Here is a 19,416-nt window from a genome sequence, read left to right on the forward strand (position 1 = left end):
TAAAATAAAGAAAACTAAATGCTAGGGCAGGGGATTTAATTATGTAGTTATTATCCATGTCAAGTTTTTCCAGGTAAATTACTATTTTTACCTTTTGCGAGAAATGTCATTTCACAGATATGAAAAGCATTTTGTGGGCGGCTGGGGAGGGCTCCTGCCTGTTTATAACAGCACAAAAAGAAAACTTGCACTAATGCCATTTTGCTTTCTCCTTTTCAGCCTGATTTTTATGTGTTTCAGTCTCTACACAAAGGGCTGCAAACCAGAGATCTGTTCTCCACTCTTGCTTCCAGCAGAATGAAAGCCCATAAATTCCTCTCTCTGGGATACATCGTCTTGCCCCTGCTGTGTTCTCAACAGACCTGGGCTCAATTCCCAAGACAGTGTGCCACCGTTGAGGCTCTGAGAAATGGTGTGTGTTGCCCAGACCTGTCCCCACTGTCTGGGCCTGGGACTGACCGCTGTGGCTCCTTGTCAGGGCGGGGCAGGTGTGAGGCAGTGACTGCAGACTCACGACCCCACAGCCCCCATTACCCGCATGATGGCAGAGATGATCGGGAGGCTTGGCCCACGAGGTTCTTCAACAGGACATGCCGATGCAATGGCAATTTCTCAGGACACAACTGTGGGACTTGCCGTCCTGGATGGAAAGGAGCTGCTTGTGACCAGAGAGTTCTCATAGGTAAGTGGGGATCTGCATGTATATACAGTTCTTCATGAGACTCTATGCATTTAATAGGAACCTAAATCATTTGAGCTGGAAGCACATCTGAAAATCATACAACTCACTCTTCCCTCTTCACACTTGAGGAAACTGAGGCTCAGAGAGGCTAATAAGTGTATTTAAAGAGTTGAGGTTAAGGCTCAGATCCTCTGACCGACAAGACCTCCTTCCAAAACATTTATGGAGCAACTGCTCCATGCAGGGAACCATGGTAGGTGTTCGTGACTAGACCCTTCAGTGACTTCTCAAGGTAGTGATGTTAATTGTAGTAAGCGAGGTTCAGAAAGGTCAAATCCTTACAGCTGGTACTTGAAAAACCTGGAATTTGCCGGTGAGGTCAGTCTAGCTCTAAACCATGATCTACTTCTACTACACTTGCTAACCGACAAAGAAATTTCCCCTTGTGATGATCAAGTTCAGCCATTTCAGGTGACGAGCCTGGCCTTCACTCTACTAAATGGCAATACATAATAAAGCTTTAAATAGTAAATCCAGCGATACATAGTTGTTTTCCACGTGCCAAACATTGGGCCAAGGGTCTAACAGAATGTTTATTGAGTCTTTTTTATGAGCCACGCTCTGATATAATTGCTTTTTATGTGTGTATTCTTTAACCTTTACAACTCTATAAAGCAGGTATTATTTTTATATACACCCTTTCAGATGAGAAGGTGAGACTTAGAAACACGTGTACAGAGTCACAGAGTAAGTCCCTGGTATTAACCACTATGCCATGTTTTTCACGAGGCTTATGATTTTGAAAAGATAGAAAGTTCCAGAAAAATACACCAATGATGAGCAGAAATAAATACGAGATCACAGAATCATAAAGTCCACAGTCATAATAACGAAAACTAATGAAAACCCTAGAGTAAGTTGGCGGGCAGGGGAGGGGCGGGGGCAGAAAATAGGCCTAAAGAAGAGATTCCGGTGAGGGGAATTTTAAAGGAGTATAAACTTATTTAAGCATATATGCAAATTATCATTAATGGGTACATGGGATGCAGTGCTACGATGACGCCCACGTGGCACATTTTCACGTTTGAATGTTGTATCCTTGAAGTCAGGAGAAATCTTCTGGACTTGAGTGCAGAAGAAAAGAACCGCTTTGTCCAGGCCCTGCATCTGGCCAAGCGGACAATGCACCCTCAGTTTGTCATCGCCACCAGGAGATCAGAAGAAATATTGGGGCCAGATGGCAACACGCCACAATTTGAGAACATTTCCATTTACAACTACTTTGTTTGGACACACTACTATTCGGTCAAAAAGACTTTCCTTGGGCCGGGACAGGAAAGCTTTGGTGAAGTGGATTTCTCTCATGAGGGACCGGCTTTTCTCACATGGCACAGGTACCACCTTCTGCAGTTGGAGAGAGACATGCAGGTATGTGTGACACGTTGCACTTTTCAGGTCCCCAACAGACAAGGTGGATCGTTTGGAAGCCGTTTTCATCCACTACGTTCTGAGCGATCGAAACACGTGATGGCAAAGCAATTTCATGATATTGATCTGTCTTTGACATTCTAAATTTCTCCCTATTAGTAAATTACTTACTCATTAATTAGTCTTCATCTTTTGTGAAGGGAAAAGAAAGTAATATCAATGGTGAGGGAGCCAGTTGAGACATCTCTAGGTGTGATGTAAAGTGATGGACATATGCTGCAGCATAATTGAAAAAATGATCTTCATATAGCTTGCAACAAAAGAATCTCAGTTGATGGGCCGGCCTTCCCAAATGTAAATCGATACCCCCTCCTCCTGGTTTGGATAAAAAAAAAAAAAGTGTGCATACAGTTCTCAGTCTACCAAGTCCCAAATATACACCTTGTTATGCCAGCAAATGATTCTGAGTTTATGGCACAAAGTATAAATTATGAAAAACAATATCCTTTATATTGTCATGTGTTGATTGAACTCTGTTTTGTTTCCATGCCTCCTACCTCAGAAACCTACTAAAAGTATCACACCATTCAGGTCTCATTTTTACTTAAAAGGCATCAACTTTTGGGGCATATAGTAGACCTCAGCCCAAACATAAGTATTTCCTGCTTATCTTTTAAGCGGAGAACCTCAAACCACATTAAAGTATGTTAACATAGATACTTTTTTATCATTTATTTTACCAATTGCTTTTCTTGAGAAGAGTAATTTTAAAATGAAATTTGAGGGGCGCCTGGATGGCTCAGTTGGTTAAGTGTCTGCCTCTTGGTTTTGGCTTAGGTCATGATCTCAGCGTTCATGAGTTCAAGCCCCACATCAGGCTCTGTGCTGTCAGCACAGAGATTGCTTGAGATTCTCTCTCTCTCTCACCTCCCCCCCCCACACACACACTTGCTCACTCTCTCTCTCACACAAAATAAATAAATAAACATAAAAAAATAAAATGAAATTTTAAATTATTAGATCTCAACTAAGAAATCCACAAAATGAACGTGTTTTCTAGGTAAATGGATTCCTTCCCTCAAATTAAAATATAAAAGTTAATCTAAAAATATCTGAGGGTAAAAAAGGTGTTTAGATTCATTTATTGATTTGCAGTATGCTTGTGTCCAGCACTATCACAAGAAAATAAATGGTGAGGCGAGAGAGAATTAATGCACTAAAATACAGAATAAAACATTGGTATAAAAGTAGTCCATCCATATTCAGTTTGAGAGTGATTAAGTTAATTCATCTGATACTCTGAACTTCATATTTTATAGCTCTTATTACAAGTAAGACATTTAGTAGATTACGAGTAGATAAATCTGTCATTTGTAATCAACTCCAGATCTCCATGCCTCCAAGTCATTTTCTCATGGGCACACCAAAATGAAAGGGCAGGTGGAAAGTATCTAAAAGCTTCGATTTTGCCTGTGTAAACTTCAACCTCTATGCCTTATATTTTTAAAACCCAACAGCACAAGGGATCCAACGAATTACAGTCTAAATGTAATGCACTGTTGAAATGCCACATGAATATTCTCCAACTCCCAAATGTCAATTCTGAACCACAAACTGACTCTTAATGATCCCTTGGAAGCTGTCACTAATTTTTGTGAACCAGAACAATGGCTTCTAAACAAGGACTCTAAACCCCTGGAGATCAATAAAGGAGGATGCTTTGGAAAGCTTTTGGTCCTCTAAAATACCCTGGGGACCAGGAAATGCTTCCTAAAGGGTTTAAAGTGAAAAAGCAGAAATGTACTAAATGCTTAGGAGGTGAGGCACAATGATGGCAATCTCTACACTTAAATCTCACTCCCTAAATATAACTCCCCAACGGTCTAAAGGAATGAGAACAAATACAATAAAAATATGTTTTAAGGAACTCAATAAAATAAGCATGTGATCTTGAGTCCATTACTTTTTCTTTTAAGGTTTTTGTTTGTTTGTTTTGTATTATTTTGTTTTTTGAGAGAGAGAGAGATCTCCACGTTGTCACCGCAGAGCTGAAGTGGGGCTTGATCTTACAAACCGTGAAATCATGGCCTGAGCCAAGATCAAGAGTAGGACACTTAAACCACTGAGCCACCTAGGCATCCCCTGAGTCCAGTACTTTTAAAATTGTTGAGATCAGCTCTGAAAGGAAACTATGTCCCTGGTCTAAAGAACTGTGTGCACAAAGAAATACTCTGCTTCATTTCACATTTCCCGTTGGTATTAGTTTTTAAGCAGAAACCCAAGTCTTAAGCGGGGGTCTTTAAGTAAAACGCCTTCAGTATCCAGGCAGATACAGTGATGTGAAAGAGATTGTCTGTGTAGCCTGTGAAAAGTCGAATCCATATAGCTCATATTTGGAAAACCTGGAATTCACATAGGCTTCTTCCACTACCCTTGTTAACCCACAAATAAATTTTAAAAACCAGAATCTAAATGCCTGAAGTCATTCATGTTAAACGGAAAGAAAGAAAGAAAGAAAGAAAGAAAGAAAGAAAGAAAGAAAACAAAAAGCACTGCTCTACATAATATATTTAAAGACTGGATCTGGCTCCAGACCAAGACTCCATGGTGCTTGAATTAGAGATATGAAAATTAGAGATATGAAAACAGGAGGTAAAATGTCAAGGAGCGAAAGCTATTATTGATATATATTTTTTTGGTATCACCCATAGAACTTGAATTACCTACCTGGAAAAAAAAAAAAAAAGGAAGACTTCTTTCCCCAAAAATAGCATTTGTAGAAACTTCTGTATGATGAGTTGAGTTTCATTCTCTTTAGTGCCTCAATGACTCTTCATAGTATGTGATAAGCTTTGTTAAGTAAGATATTTAATTCCTCTGGCTACTCAGACACCACTGATACACTAACTGGTTCTAATTACCAAAAGAGAGTTGATAGAAACAGACAGCCAGGGAGAAAACCAAGCAAAGGGGGAGAATTTTAAACAAAAGCAGAGAACGCTAACAGAGTTTCTTTGATCTAGGAAATGTTGCAGGATCCTTCATTCTCCCTTCCTTACTGGAATTTTGCAACCGGGAAGAACACCTGTGACATTTGCACCGATGACCTCATGGGATCGAGAAGCAACTTTGACCCCACTCTTATAAGCCTGAACTCTGTCTTTTCTCAATGGCGAGTGGTCTGCGAATCCTTGGAGGATTATGATACCCTGGGAACACTTTGTAATAGTAAGTTCCAAACCCATCTAGGATTCAGAATTCCCTATTACCTAAAGAGATTAAATGTGCTGTCTGAAAGCCCTCGTTCTACTAAGGACTTCAGAATAAAATATTTTATTAGAGAGAATTGATGTACAGATGTTCATTGAACGCTACTCAAGGCACTCTATAAGGTTCCCGGGGGGAACAGAAAGTGTCTATACATTTTTACACTGCTTTTCTTGAGAAATTTGGCCAGTGCCTTGCTCACCCTCTTACTTTGGAAACGTATGGTTATATAAGATTAATCCTCTTAGCACATACAGCACTCCTGAGTAGTCATGTGTCTTGAGTTGAAATTTCAGAGCAAATTGTTTCCCTAGGAAATCTGAAATATGCCGAAAGAGTTGGAAGTGACCTGAGAGTAAAGTTCTAGTCAGAGGGTCAAAAGCAAAAGGTGATATGCAGGGTATCTTTAAGAAAAGGAAGATACCTTATACAAGATGTCTTCCAGCTAACTGCTTTGAACCTCTGTCAAAGCGAACACAAAAAGGGAATGCTAAACCAGCTGTCCCGGCGTCCTTTCTCCAGTGATGTATAGGCCACTGCTGCCTTAGATCAAGGTTCTGTGATAAGTGGATCTGTTCCTGAGTGTGTTGTTCTCTTCCTTGGATCACATTATTACTCTCTCTGTGGCACCAACACAGGTCTTAATTACTAGTCACCTACCCCATCTACTTTTCTTCTTCAGGCATGTTTGGTTATTTTAAACTTGTTCTTCAATGTAAAAACTGGATTCATGGGAATTTACTTTGTTAACGTCTTCAAAATATATTTATTCCCATATATTCTTTTCAGCTGAAAATATGAAATTCCTCTACCAACCTTAAAAAAAAAGAGTATCTTTCAAAAAGAATATTCTAAATAGAACAATTCAGTGGATTTTTTTCAGCATTATAAGATTTTTTAGCTGCATATAGGAAAAAGAGAAGTGATAGTGTATGGATTTTTTTTTTGGTTGAAGTTTAAAAATTAGAATAAATTTTGTATTTGTTTAGCAAGCTGAATGAGTGATCCCACCTTGAAATGACGTTGAGAATCAATATATCTTTAGATACGAAAACATCAGTCCCTTTCTGAGCAGGCTATTGTATTTTGTCCTAGGAATTTTTTCCAGACCTTTTCTAACGATACTGGTGATTGGATGCCAAAATATAGCACAGTTTAAGTGGGTAAATAAAATTATGGCAGAGGAGAGAAGATTCTATTTTCATCACTTGTTCTTGTCAAGAGGTCTCATAACCAAGACACGTAGTTTCATGAAAAATTGAAGATTGTGTATTTTAGGGAAACAAATTTGAGGAATACTTCTTTTCTTAGTTCGTGATATAAACACCAAGAATTTTATTTATTAGGCCAGTGAAAGATGAAACTAACAGTTTATTGAACACATACTACGTGCCTGATATGGTACCAAATGCTTTCATATATCTTATTTAATTCTCCTAATTCTGTTCTTGGATGAAATTATCCATTCCTGTGGTTTCATTGATCATCTTTTACTGGACAGCCTTGCACGTACATTTTTAGAACAAACCTTCCTTACATATCCCAATCCTGTATTTTCATGTGTTTGTTGCAACGATGCCTCTCCAGCGTCCCATTAAAGCGCCAAACTTGGTACATTGCAAGAATGAGTTATTGACACCTAAGACTCTTCTAGACACTAAAATATCATCTTGGATTCATCATATGAAGAATGTTGTTCCTTCTACACAGTATTTCTTAAATCTATTTTCTCCTTCATACACTCAGAACTTTTCATTCATTCCTGCATGGAAACTCCACAGGACTCCAATCCATATGAGGTTAAATCAGGTGCATTGGCAGAGGCTGTCCATGTGCAAACAAATCTAAAAAGACCCAGGTTAAATTTAACTCGTTTAAACTAGTTTCTTTACTATCAGAATTTTCCACTGTGAAACTCCATGAGGGCAGATTAGGGTGTGATGTTTTCAAAACCCATGTAATCTATCGTGTTTTTCTTGGAATGTGTTGATAGCTCCTGAACAATAATCCTTAAAACACAAGCTTGGATTGATAGTTTTAGCCGGTGGGGTCTGAAAGTTTTAATAATAATGCATACCTAAAACAGTGTGCTATCTCCTTCCCAATCTCAAGAGTGGCATATTTTTATTTTTATATTATATAAAGTTGCTATGCTAATTCAACAGATACTAATCGTTATGTTAATTAAACATTACAACATAGTAAGCTTTATGAATGAGGTAAAATGAATACAAATTGAGATTGTAATATCACCTCTCCCACCCTAGTGGATTATTCTGCATATCCTCTTAGGACACACACATGCTTCTCTTGAGATCATTGGAACAGACAATGCAAAATATTCCTAACCAATCTCCTCCTTTCCCACCTACCTAAGAGTTCTCTTCATTTCCTATTGAATTAAACATAATTTCTCCACAATATGAATCTGGTCTAGTTTTACATTGTTCCCACCGTCCCTTACCCTCTTGCATTGCCCTGTACTCCAGGCAAGTTTTCCCCAACCAGCCCTCTTTACAGCCCAAACGATCTTTCCATATATCAACATACACCAGACAACTATTTAGCATCTACTATTTGCCAGGCCCTGTACCAAGATTAAGGGATGTACTGGTGAGCGAGAATAGAAACAGTTCTTGTTCTGAGGGAGCTTATCTCATAGATAGGAGAAAGCATATCATTGTTCTTATTACCTCTGTCAAAAATGTTCCACTTGTAACATTTCCCCTATTTACCCTGAAAATTCTTCTCAGAGAATCAGGGCTCTTTGCAATCTCTTTCTCTCTCCTCTCTCTCTCTCTCTCTTTAACATTTATTTGTTTTTGAGAGACAGAGACAGAACACAAGTGGCGGGGGGGGGGGCACTAAGAGAGAGGGAGACACAGAATCAGAAGCAGGTTCCAGGCTCTGAGCTGTCAGCACAGAGCCCAATGCAGAGCTTGAACCCATGAACCATGAGATGATGACCTAAACCGAAGTCAGTTGCTTAACCAATTGAGCCACCAAGGCGCTCCTGCAAATCTCTTTTCTTTAATGACATCTTTCTGAAACCACACACTTGGAAAGGATTGATATTCTTTCTCAATCTCTGTCTTTCTGTCTCTCCCCTTCACCTTTCCACTCTCCCTCTTTCTCTTTCTCTCCTTCCCCCCCTTCCTTCTTCCTTCTCTCCCTCCCTCCCTCAAGGCACCCATTCTATTATCCCTAGTGTCACAGCCCTTTGCTTGCCTGTTTGTCTTAGTGCCTTTTAACACGTGCCTTTTAACAAGTTTATTTCTCACATTAATTGCTGAAAAATATGTATCGATTGAAATATAGACCAGTTCCCAAAGAAATTGTAGATTGTTTTTCTTTATTTCTCTGAAGGCTTGAAACAAACAGTAATTGAATATAAAATTTCACACATGTGTGAAATATAGATTTAGTGTGGGATTTAGGTTTATGAGACTATTTTGGCAAAATTCAATTTTCCATGGACTTTTGATGTTAATATATTTTCAGTAATGAGGTATACGTTGATTAAACAAATAACAGGACCTCTATCTGTTATTGTGATCATTTTTTTCTTCTAATGATTTTATGTATCACACATCTAACTCTGCTCACAGATATATCACAATGATAAGAATGTGATAACTTAAATATTCTCACTGTAATGACCCTAAGTCTGCCTTTTTAAAATGTTCTCTTCTACCAGGGAGAACCTATCTTTCAGTGATCATGCTCTACATAAAAATGGAAGAGCAAAGAGATCTGTAAATATTCTGTAAGTGTTCCTGTACCCTGTATTTTTTTCCAGGCACTGAGAGGGGACCAATTAGGAGAAATCCAGCTGGAAATGTGGCGAGGCCAATGGTACAACGTCTTCCTGAACCACAGGATGTCGCCCAGTGCTTGGAAGTTGGTTTATTTGACACCCCTCCTTTTTATTCCAATTCTACAAACAGTTTCCGAAATACAGTAGAAGGTAAGTAAAAGAAGTCAGTGCTTTGATTTTATGTAGTTGTCACAGTAAACTGAACTATTCACATTCAGATCTCCTTGAAAAATCTTTGGAAGCCATATTGATCTTATGAATTTATGTGAATGTTGCCTCCTATTATGATGTAGTCACAATTCCCTGCTCAAAAAAGAACTTCTTAAAGAAAAGTGTCAGGCCATGAAACTCTTTTAAATTATCATAGTAGAATCCTTGGGAAATTAGTCTTCAATCTCTAAAATACCTGAAAAGTATTAACTCAAATCTGTGAGGTGGCTAATCATTATAACTCTATCAAATTCTGGTAGAGGCAAATAATTTTCAAGACTTTGAGAGCCTAAATTTTTTTCTTAAAAAATAACAATAAAGTTTCTAAACAATTAGTTGACATCCAATAATGCCTGGCTGGGGCATATATTTCATTTAGGTTTGTATTATCCTATGAATGTTTTTAAAGGACTATAAAAATTCAAACTACCATCTAATGATATTTAATGTGATTCTCCTTATTTCATTCAAAGTATTTTAAAGGTGAGGAAACTAAAGACCAAAGAAGTGAATTTCCCAAGATAGTTTGTAACAGAACACAATTTCAAATCAAAATTTTTTAAGTCCATTGTCTTTATACAATACATTTTAATATCTCTAAATCACCACCGATACATATTTAAAGTTTTAAAACAACAGAATCACATTTAACGTATTATAAACTTCTTCTTGTCACAATGTACATTAAATATAGCATTAAACATGTTAGGCTCCTCCCCCTGAGGAAAAAAAAAATAGGAATAGATCTCTCTGTCTCCATGATCTGAGATACTTGACATAGAAATCTAATCATTATTTTCCTTTCTCTCCCCTATTATCATCAAAACTGGATGCCATTCTATTCTGTCTTTATGTTAATATTAATAACTAAATATGAATGCACTGATTTGGAGATTATTCAATAGATAATCACTATGTTTTGACTAAACTGGTGTATATAAACTAAGGCCATAAGCATTATATCCTTTTTTTTAATTTACTTTGTAAAATTCAAGTTAGTTAACACATAGTGCAGTATTGGCTTCAGTAGGACCCAGTGATTCATCACTTCCATATAACACCCAGTGCTCACCCCAACAAGTGCCCTCCTTAATGCCCATCACCAGTTTGGCACAGCCCCCCCGCCACCTCCCCTCCAGCAACCCTCAGTTTGTTCTCTGAATTTAAGAGTCTCTTATGATTTGCCTCCCTCTCTGTTTTTATCTTATTTTTCCTTCCCTTCCCCTATGTTCTTCTGTTGTGTTTCTTATTAAATTCCACATATGAGTGAAGTCATATGATATTTGTCTTTCTCTGACTGATTTATTTCATTCAGCATAATACACTCTAGTTCCATCTGCGTTGTTGCAAATAGCAAGATTTCATTCTTTTTGATCACTGTGTAATATTCCAGTGTGTGTGTGTGTGTGTGTGTGCGCACATACACACACACACACATATATATATATATACCACATCTTCTTTATACATTCATCAGTCAATGGACGTTTGGGCTCTTTCCATAATCTGGCTATTGGCCATAAGCACTAATTTCTACAAGAATATGTAGGTTGCATCTTAATGATGCAACCTTAATGATGACCAAAGGACAAATTATACTGATTTCCTGACAGAAGGTCTGAAAGGACCAGTGCCCACCAGCATGCTGTGTATGTTGCAGTCTTTAAACATTTCATAAATAAAAATAATAATAATGGAATAAATATATGCAAAATGACTAAATAAATGAGTGAGTGTAATTGTACAAATGGGTTAATATATTTTATCATCTTTGAAAAACAAAACAAACAAAAAAAAAAAAAAAAAAAAAAAAAAAAACCACAGCTCCACACCCAGTGTGGAGCCCAGTGCAGGGCTTAAACTCACGATCCTGAGATCAAGACCTGAGCTGAGATCAAGAGTCAGACACTCAGCTGATTGACCCAGGCACCCTTGGGTTAATGTGTTTTAAATTCTAATTTTATTTAATAATATGTAACATTTCCCTGTTCTTCCACCTCTGATTCTTAAAGCCAACCAGGTACACTTATAACTCCATCCTGCATCACAGACCCTCCGTTTTTGTGATCTATCTTTACCTTCTGCCTAATATATATACCTAATAAATATCATATGGAAATATATATGGAAAATATATACAATATATAATATGGGAGACATACAGTATAAGAAATACATAATACATGAAATGTAGGAAATATACATATTATATATGTATATATGTAGGAATATCATATACATCATATAGAATATGGGAAATAGAGAGAGAGAGGATACATAGGAAATTATTAAATATTATATAAATGTTTTGACAATAGGCTTTCCAGATGTTTAAAACTAGTACAGACATGATAAGCAGGCTCTGGGAAATTGTGACTTTTCCACAAACATAAGATAACTTTCCCGAAATAAACATGGTGACAGTGAAAAGGAATGAGGTAGGAAACTGAAGTAATATCTGGCAATTTAAGGTCCAGGACAATCAGAGTGATGTCCTCCCAACTGTGTTAGTTTTTAGGAGAAGGAGATTTCCACTCTCTTTATTTCCACTGAACCAATGTTTGCCTTGTCAAAATAGAGTGCTCTATATATTTTGGCTGGCATCTTTGCAGGTCATTATTTTTAACCTTGAGGCTACATTTAGAATGTCGTGCCACTGGCTTAAAGCTAACCTAGCTCTGGGTATAGCAAGAAATGTCACCAACCATAGGTACGGAGAAGCAAGGCTATTATATTAGGGCAAAAATTGGCCTGACAAACTGCGGAGAAACTGTTTCCCGATATAATCGCTGCTGTTGATTTGAAAAGCAAGATATTGGCAATGGTTTTCATTCTTCTCACCCCTCTTTTTATATCTAGGTTACAGCGATCCCACAGGAAAGTATGACCCTGCTATTCGAAGCCTTCACAATTTGGCTCATCTATTCCTGAATGGAACAGGGGGACAAACCCATTTATCTCCAAATGATCCTATTTTTGTCCTCCTGCACACTTTCACTGACGCAGTCTTTGATGAATGGCTGAGGAGATATAATGCTGGTGAGACATTCTCCTATGCTTTTTTGCGGGCTCAGCAAGGAGACCGTTCAGGTGGTATAGTTATCACTATAGACTACGCACTTAACACATGTGAACTACACTTCAAAATAAGGAGAAAAGAGCTGTGATATCTAGCTGTTTCCACATGTCCCAAACGACTTTGAAAATGCAGATAAAAAGTTATAAAAATAGTTACGAGACAATATTATATTATTATCCGAGTAAGCACGTAATCCCTTCTCATTTTTTAGTTTGAAAAGATGACTGTCATGTTTCCCAAATTTTTCTTCCTTGTAGCTTCCAGTGAACATTTGCATGTCTTTTTTTGTCTTTTTTTTTTTTTTTTTTTTTTTTTGGAGCATTCTCGTGAATAAAAAAAATTTCACTGATCTCTTCTTCGATAGCTAAAAGACAGAAAAAAATTATGCTCATAATCCAGTTTTGATTTTTATTACTGCTGGCCTCTTACAAATGGAAATTCTCTTCAACTTGAAAAGTTAATGTTGGTTTTTATAGAGAGCACAGCATAGAAAATCTTTTTCAACTTCATTTTAATGGGTTTTTAAAAATATTATTTAGAAGGCCACTTTCTCTTCACTTCTACTCGGCTGAGAGGCTCAAGTCACTTTGCAAACAATGAAGTACTTCTATTTGTTAAAGCATCATACATGTTCATACTTCAAAAGTTTGTAAATTTTGGCTTCTGTGCCTTTACTTTATCCCGCACATAAACATAATATTGGGTATAAACTATCTATTGACTTATCTACCCAATTCAGCCAGTCTCTTATTTCTTGGTGTGTATGTACAGGAGAAGCCTCTAATCCAACCTGATTATGACCATTCACAGATATGTTGGTCAAATCATATGTTCCATCAGAAAATCATTCAAGAAACAAATAACTCACATATAACTATTCACTCATCCATCTGCTATGAATTCACTAATTGGAGTTCACTTATTTCATATGTATTCACAAGCATACCTACAGTCATAATGAATTATCTACAATTTACAATGTCTGTTTCTTTAACAAGAAACAAGAAATTAACAACCCTTGAGATGCAACCTGAGTCCAGTATGCGTCTAGATTTTCATAATGACTACCTTATGTTTACAATCCTATTGCTCACTTCTAATTCTTTACCAATATCTCAGGCATTCTCCTTTAGCAAACCTTTCTTAGACATTCATACATTTAATATAAAACAACATCCCTCTCCTTTAGAAATCATAATTATCATTTTGCATATGGTTAGCTATATTACTTCTTATGACAATAGCAAGTAAAGTGGAGTTCATAGGTTTAGGAATGAACAAAAACTTGTTAAACACGCACTTCTCAGAACTAGACAACAATGCACAAGCTGTAGTTATTCAGCCATTCACAAGGCCATGGCTGTTAGTAAGTTGTTCTTACTTAGGACTGACTTAAGAAGTAAAAGGAGGTGGAGAATCTTGGGTAATCTGGAGCTTTCTTTCAACTATGCAAACAAGTATTCCTTTGCCTTACATACCCTGATTGAAAAGATCATTATTTGACATCTATAACAAGTTGTTGATGGTCATCGATGAATCAGATAAATACCTTTGTTATTTTCTCCCCACTTCCTTTGCTTGTACTATATAAATTGCATAATAGCTCTCAGTTACTTGGATAGTAGTAGAGGGAAAAGTACCATGAGCAAAAAGTAGGGAGCCTAAAGCATATTTTTGACAAAATGTGGCCATAAAATTATAAGACAAGTTAATGTAAACACTTAAAAATTGCAGGAACACTGGGGCGCCTGGGTGGCTCAGTCGGTTAAACGTCCGACTTCGGCTCAGGTCACGATCTCGCGGTCCGTGAGTTCGAGCCCCGCGTCGGGCTCTGGGCTGATGGCTCAGAGCCTGGAGCCTGCTTCCGATTCTGTGTCTCCCTCTCTCTGCCCCTCCCCCGTTCATGCTCTGTCTCTCTCTGTCTCAAAAATAAATAAAACGTTAAAAAAAATTAAAAAAAAATTGCAGGAACACTGAACACTAATGATTAACCTTCTGCTTAAATATTCCATGTCCCTGCAAACGTCCCGTGGAAAAACAATGTCATAGAACGACTACATAGGAAGAAAATAAAAAGATTAGAAAAATGTCTAAAATGATGCATACAGCAGAAGTCTTTGTTGCAAATAAGTCTATGAGTGGAGGATGGAATTAGTTTTCAAAATGTATTGAAAGGTTTTATAATAAGGAAGTATCTTCAAAAATCATAGGATTATAAAATTATTAGGGTCAGAATGGAATAAGAATTGCATTTTACAGCTGAAGGAATGAGAGTCATCGCATATAATGTGATGTCTCATTAGACATGAGGTGGTATAATATAGAGCACGCAAACTTTATTCAATATGATGTTAAGTTTTATTCACTAACATTTTGTATCCATGTGCACATTTAATTCAATTTTCTATTTTTCCCAAATGCGAATCATGTGAATGAAGTTTTATATATAGCACTAAATATAGTGAGCTTTTCAGAAGAAGCAGTGTATACATTTCGCAGACCAGACCCTACTTATCCTGCCCTGAGAGAAATGAACTAATTACGCACACACTCAAAGCCTTTCACAAACAGTATCTGATTCCATATCTTTGTTCTTATGAATAATGCTGCAATGAACATGGGTGCAAATATCTCTTCGAGATACTGATTTCATGTCTTTTAGAGATACACCCAGAAGTGGGATTGCTGGATCATATGGTAGTTCTATTTTTAATTTTTTGAGGAACATCCATATTGCTTCCATACTGGCTGCACCAATTCCCACCAACAGGGCACAACAGCTCTCTTCTCTCCACGCTTTTCCCAACGCTTGTAATCTCTTTTCTTTTTGACCACAGCCATCCTTACAAGTGTGAGGTAATCTCTCAGGATGGTTCCAATTGGCATTTCCTAATTAGTGATATTGAATACCTTTTCACGGACCAGGTGGCCATTTGTAAATCATCATGTCATATACCTTAAATACATACAATTTTTTGTCAATTGTACCTCAGTAAAGCTGGAAAATAATACTATTTGAGTGCCTACTATTTCCTACATAGTATTTTAGGTACCAGAAATACCGTAGTGTACAAAACACACAAAAATATTTTCCCTCCTGGAACTCCCCTAGTTGTTAGTTGAAATGGCAGTAAAAATAAGTAAATAAATATAAAGTATGTTAGATGGGAGAAAGTGTTTGCAAGCTAAGAAAATCAGGAAAGGGGATGGTGAGTACTACATAAATACATGGAGGAAAAATCATCCTGGGATGAACAAAGGAACCCACTGTGGCCAGAGCAGAGCAGAGAGTGGGGAGAAAATGGTGGGAAATAACAAGGTCAGAGAGGTGACAGGGGGAAGATCCTGAAGGCTGTTGGCTATAACTCTGAGATGGGAAGGGTCTTGCATAGGGAAGTTTCATGACGATTCTACTGTTCTTGTTTGCTATTTTCACAATTATTCCTCCATTCAGTTGAATCGATGTAACTTTATCACCACGCTGATGCTGAATGGGGTTGAGGCTGTTCGAGTCAGGATGTAGTGGAAAGGTGAAATAGAAAGTTACAAAAAAAAGTTTATCTACATTGTTAACTTTAACAAATAATTAACGAGAATACACCAAAACGTGGGTTCCTTGGGCCAGGCGTTCTGTCTGTTCTGTGCAGTGCTGTAGCCTCCATGCCGAGACCAGTGTCTTACGTTAGTAAGAGCTCAACAGATTTGAAGCAATAAATATTAAATTAGCATGAATACATAGTAAATCTAAAGTCGCAAAAATATAAACACTACATGCCATGCTATGATCAGTTGTTTTACAAAGTAGACGTTAAAATACTTTTCTGTGCTTCCCAGGATCACAGGGACTGTCCAGGTGATATATTTCTTGCAAACAGAAAATGTAATACTCCGCTAACTTTCTCACATATTCCAGCTCCTCTACATAGTTGTCCACTCGTGTCCAGCCCAAGCCCGATTCCAACTCTGGTTTTGTGATATCCCACCTCATTTAGTTGTATCAACATAAATGTAGAACATCAATAATAAAAAAGAACAATCTTGGGGCACCTAGGTGGCTCGGTCGGTAAAGCATCTGACTTCAGCTCAGGTCATGATCTCACGGTTCGTGGGTTTGAGCCCCATGTGGGGCTCTGTGCTGACAGCTCAGAGCCTGGAGCCTGCTTCGGATGATGTGTCTCCCTCTCTCTCTCTCACCCTCCCTGCTCATGCTCTGTCTCTGTCAAAAATGAATAAACATTTTTAAAAAATTAAAAAAAAAACAATCTTCTGCCACAAAGAACCTATCACTCTTTTTATCCCTGATGACAGAAACTCACTAATAATATAAATGCCTGTAACTTGTATTTAAGTTGAAAGAGGAGAAGTGGCAGGAAGGAAATAATATCCCAGGAACTTGATTTAAAAATTTAAGTGTTTTTTCTAACAGAGTAAAATATAGGGGATAAGTTCATATTTATATCTCGGGAAGTAAACAGAAAAAAATGAAGAATACTAAACAGACATATTCATATTCAAGGACAAACCTCCATTAGACATGGCACCTCTCAAATTTATAGATGAAGCTTCAGCAAACTATACGTCCATCTTTTTTTAGCCTTGAAAGAGAAGTTTAGTGAATTTTTTTCAAATAAGTTTCTGTAATTTAAAAGTAAAACAACTAATGATCAACATAGATGATAAAATACTAAAACTTCCCTGTTTTTAAACGTTCTTGATCTATTGGATGTTATGTTAGTGCTGTGTTCAAAACATTTGAACTCTGTTTTATGCAATTTTCCCTGTTCTGCTATATACAGTAAAACTATTTTTATGTCTTTATCCAGTAAAAAATTAAAAAAAAACATTTTTATGTTATCCTAGAATATTTTAGGTCACCTTCAGGACATAATAATCTATTAATACTAACTTTATTATGTTATTAACAAGATGTCTTTGGCATATTTTAGATGTATCCACATTTCCATTGGAAAATGCCCCAATTGGACATAATAGACAATACAATATGGTGCCATTCTGGCCTCCAGTTACCAACATAGAAATGTTTGTCACTGCTCCAGACAATCTGGGATATACTTATGAAGTTCAATGGCCAAGTGAGTATTGAAAATGTATCTTTTCTGTGGAAATTACCAAAACTACATTTGCTACCTTTTAAGGTAATCACAGTATTCTGAGGCCTATATTTTCCACTTAGATTTAGAAGGTTTTATTTGGATTTTTATTTTGGGATAAAGAGATTGAATGTAACATTTGTTGAGAGCCCACTCTGATCTGGAATTAAGCTGATTCTATAGCATACTATCTCATTTAATCCATACAACCCTCTGAGCTAAGTGTTGTAATCCTCATTTTACAAATAAGGAAGATGAGGCTAGCTATGATTAACTGAGAAAGGGTAATTGTCACAGGTCATATTTCTAGTAGGCAGAGATAATGAGTTTTGAACTTAAGTTCATGTAATACAGCCCAATTTTTCTACTACATAATGGTGCCTTCGTATCTTTATTCTAAAAAGAAAAAATGGAGTGAGATACTCTGTGCTGCTTTTTCTGAGATTTTGAAATTCAAACATTCTTATTTTCTTTTCAATCCCTTCCCAACAAAGGCAGCAGGGTATAGTGAAGAGCACAGCATGTGGGTTTTGAAAGACTTGGGCCCCTAAACCAACTCTGGCACCTACTGGCCAAGTGACCTTGGACAAGTGGCTCAAACTCTATGGCATCATTTTCTCACCTTTAGAACAGAAATAATAATAGCTATCCCAATAGGGTCCACTTAGTAGGAGAAATTTGGTAAGTGCCTTCAACATGACAGGTGCTATCATCAGCAATGTGGACAATAAAAAAGTTCTATATGGGGGCACCTGGGTGGCTTAGTTGTTTAAGCGTCTAACTCTTGATTTCAGCTCAGGTCATGATCTCAGGAACTGAGAGATTGAGCCCTGCAATTCTCTCTCTCTCTCTCTCTCTCTCTCTCTCTCTCTCTCTCAAAATAAATAAATGAATAAACTTAAAAAAATTATATATGAAGATTTCGGTAAAAAGCCTGCCACAATGCCTAAGTTTAGGGTAGCTGATTTTTGGTGGCAACTATTTTACTGTTTATTTTTTGTTCTCCTTTTGTTTTTCACAGGTCGGAATTTTAGCATTTCTGAACTTGTTACTATAGGAGTAGTTGCTGCTTTATCACTGGTTGCGGTCATTTTTGCGGGTGCTTCTTGTATGATTCGTGCCAGAAGCAACATGGATGAAGCACATCAGCCTCTTCTCACTGATCAATATCAACACTATGCTGAAGAATATGAAAAAATGCACAATCCTAATCAGTCTATGGTCTAATGACAAACGACCAATTCTCTGATACATTAGCATCACAAGAACACCTGGTTGAAACATAATAGGTGAAATTACTGTATGTTCTTTTCCTCCATTACTCTCTTTCTTATGCACACCCATGTTGGAATTAGAGCTCTACATATTATTTGCTAGAGCACAGAAGAGTCACAGTCTTTTTAATACGTTCTTTTTTTCAACTCTATTTCAAATTGTAGGTTGTATGTTAACAAACTAGAATTTAAATAAAACTTGAAACATTAAAAAAATAAAAAATAAAATAAAACAAAACAAAACAAAATAAAATAAAATAAAATAAAATAAATAAAATGGTAGGTTGCAGGCATACACCCCTGTCCCCTAACCCTAATTCCCAACCCTAACCCTAACCCTCTGGAGAGGTCTCTGAACTGCAAAATACCAGACACATATACTAACCCTAACCCTGAATCTGAGAAAGTGGCCTCCTGAACACATGATAAGAAACGCTGAGAAACAGCCTAGTTACCCTGGAGAAGACTCCAAACATTTAAGAACTGGTGGGATTTCTGGAAATGGGTGTTGAAGGTAGAGATTTAAAAAAAGAATAAAGGAAAATAAA

General features: G+C 37.1%; 1 protein-coding gene across 1 annotated transcript; it reads left to right on the plus strand.

The window, feature by feature from the left end:
- The first annotated feature begins 297 nt into the window (after window positions 1-297).
- On the plus strand, window positions 298-19,001 carry TYRP1 (tyrosinase related protein 1). Its single transcript, XM_049616936.1, has 7 exons — window positions 298-682; window positions 1,788-2,110; window positions 5,134-5,338; window positions 9,177-9,344; window positions 12,264-12,443; window positions 17,430-17,576; window positions 18,616-19,001. The coding sequence occupies exons 1-7, from the start codon at window positions 298-300 to the stop codon at window positions 18,819-18,821; spliced, it is 1,614 nt and encodes a 537-aa protein (XP_049472893.1). The 3' UTR covers window positions 18,822-19,001.
- Window positions 19,002-19,416: the final 415 nt, after the last annotated feature.

The sequence above is a fragment of the Panthera uncia genome, chromosome D4 (genome assembly GCF_023721935.1).
Source record: "Panthera uncia isolate 11264 chromosome D4, Puncia_PCG_1.0, whole genome shotgun sequence".
Classification (NCBI taxonomy): Eukaryota; Metazoa; Chordata; class Mammalia; order Carnivora; family Felidae; genus Panthera; species Panthera uncia.

Coding starts and splice junctions, on each gene's coding strand:
- TYRP1 (XM_049616936.1), top strand. CDS start 298: ATGAAAGCCCATAAATTCCTCTCTCTGGGATACATCGTCTTGCCCCTG. Junction 2,111..5,133: donor AGTTGGAGAGAGACATGCAG/GTATGTGTGACA, acceptor TCTTTGATCTAG/GAAATGTTGCAGGATCCTTC. Junction 9,345..12,263: donor TTTCCGAAATACAGTAGAAG/GTAAGTAAAAGA, acceptor TTTTATATCTAG/GTTACAGCGATCCCACAGGA.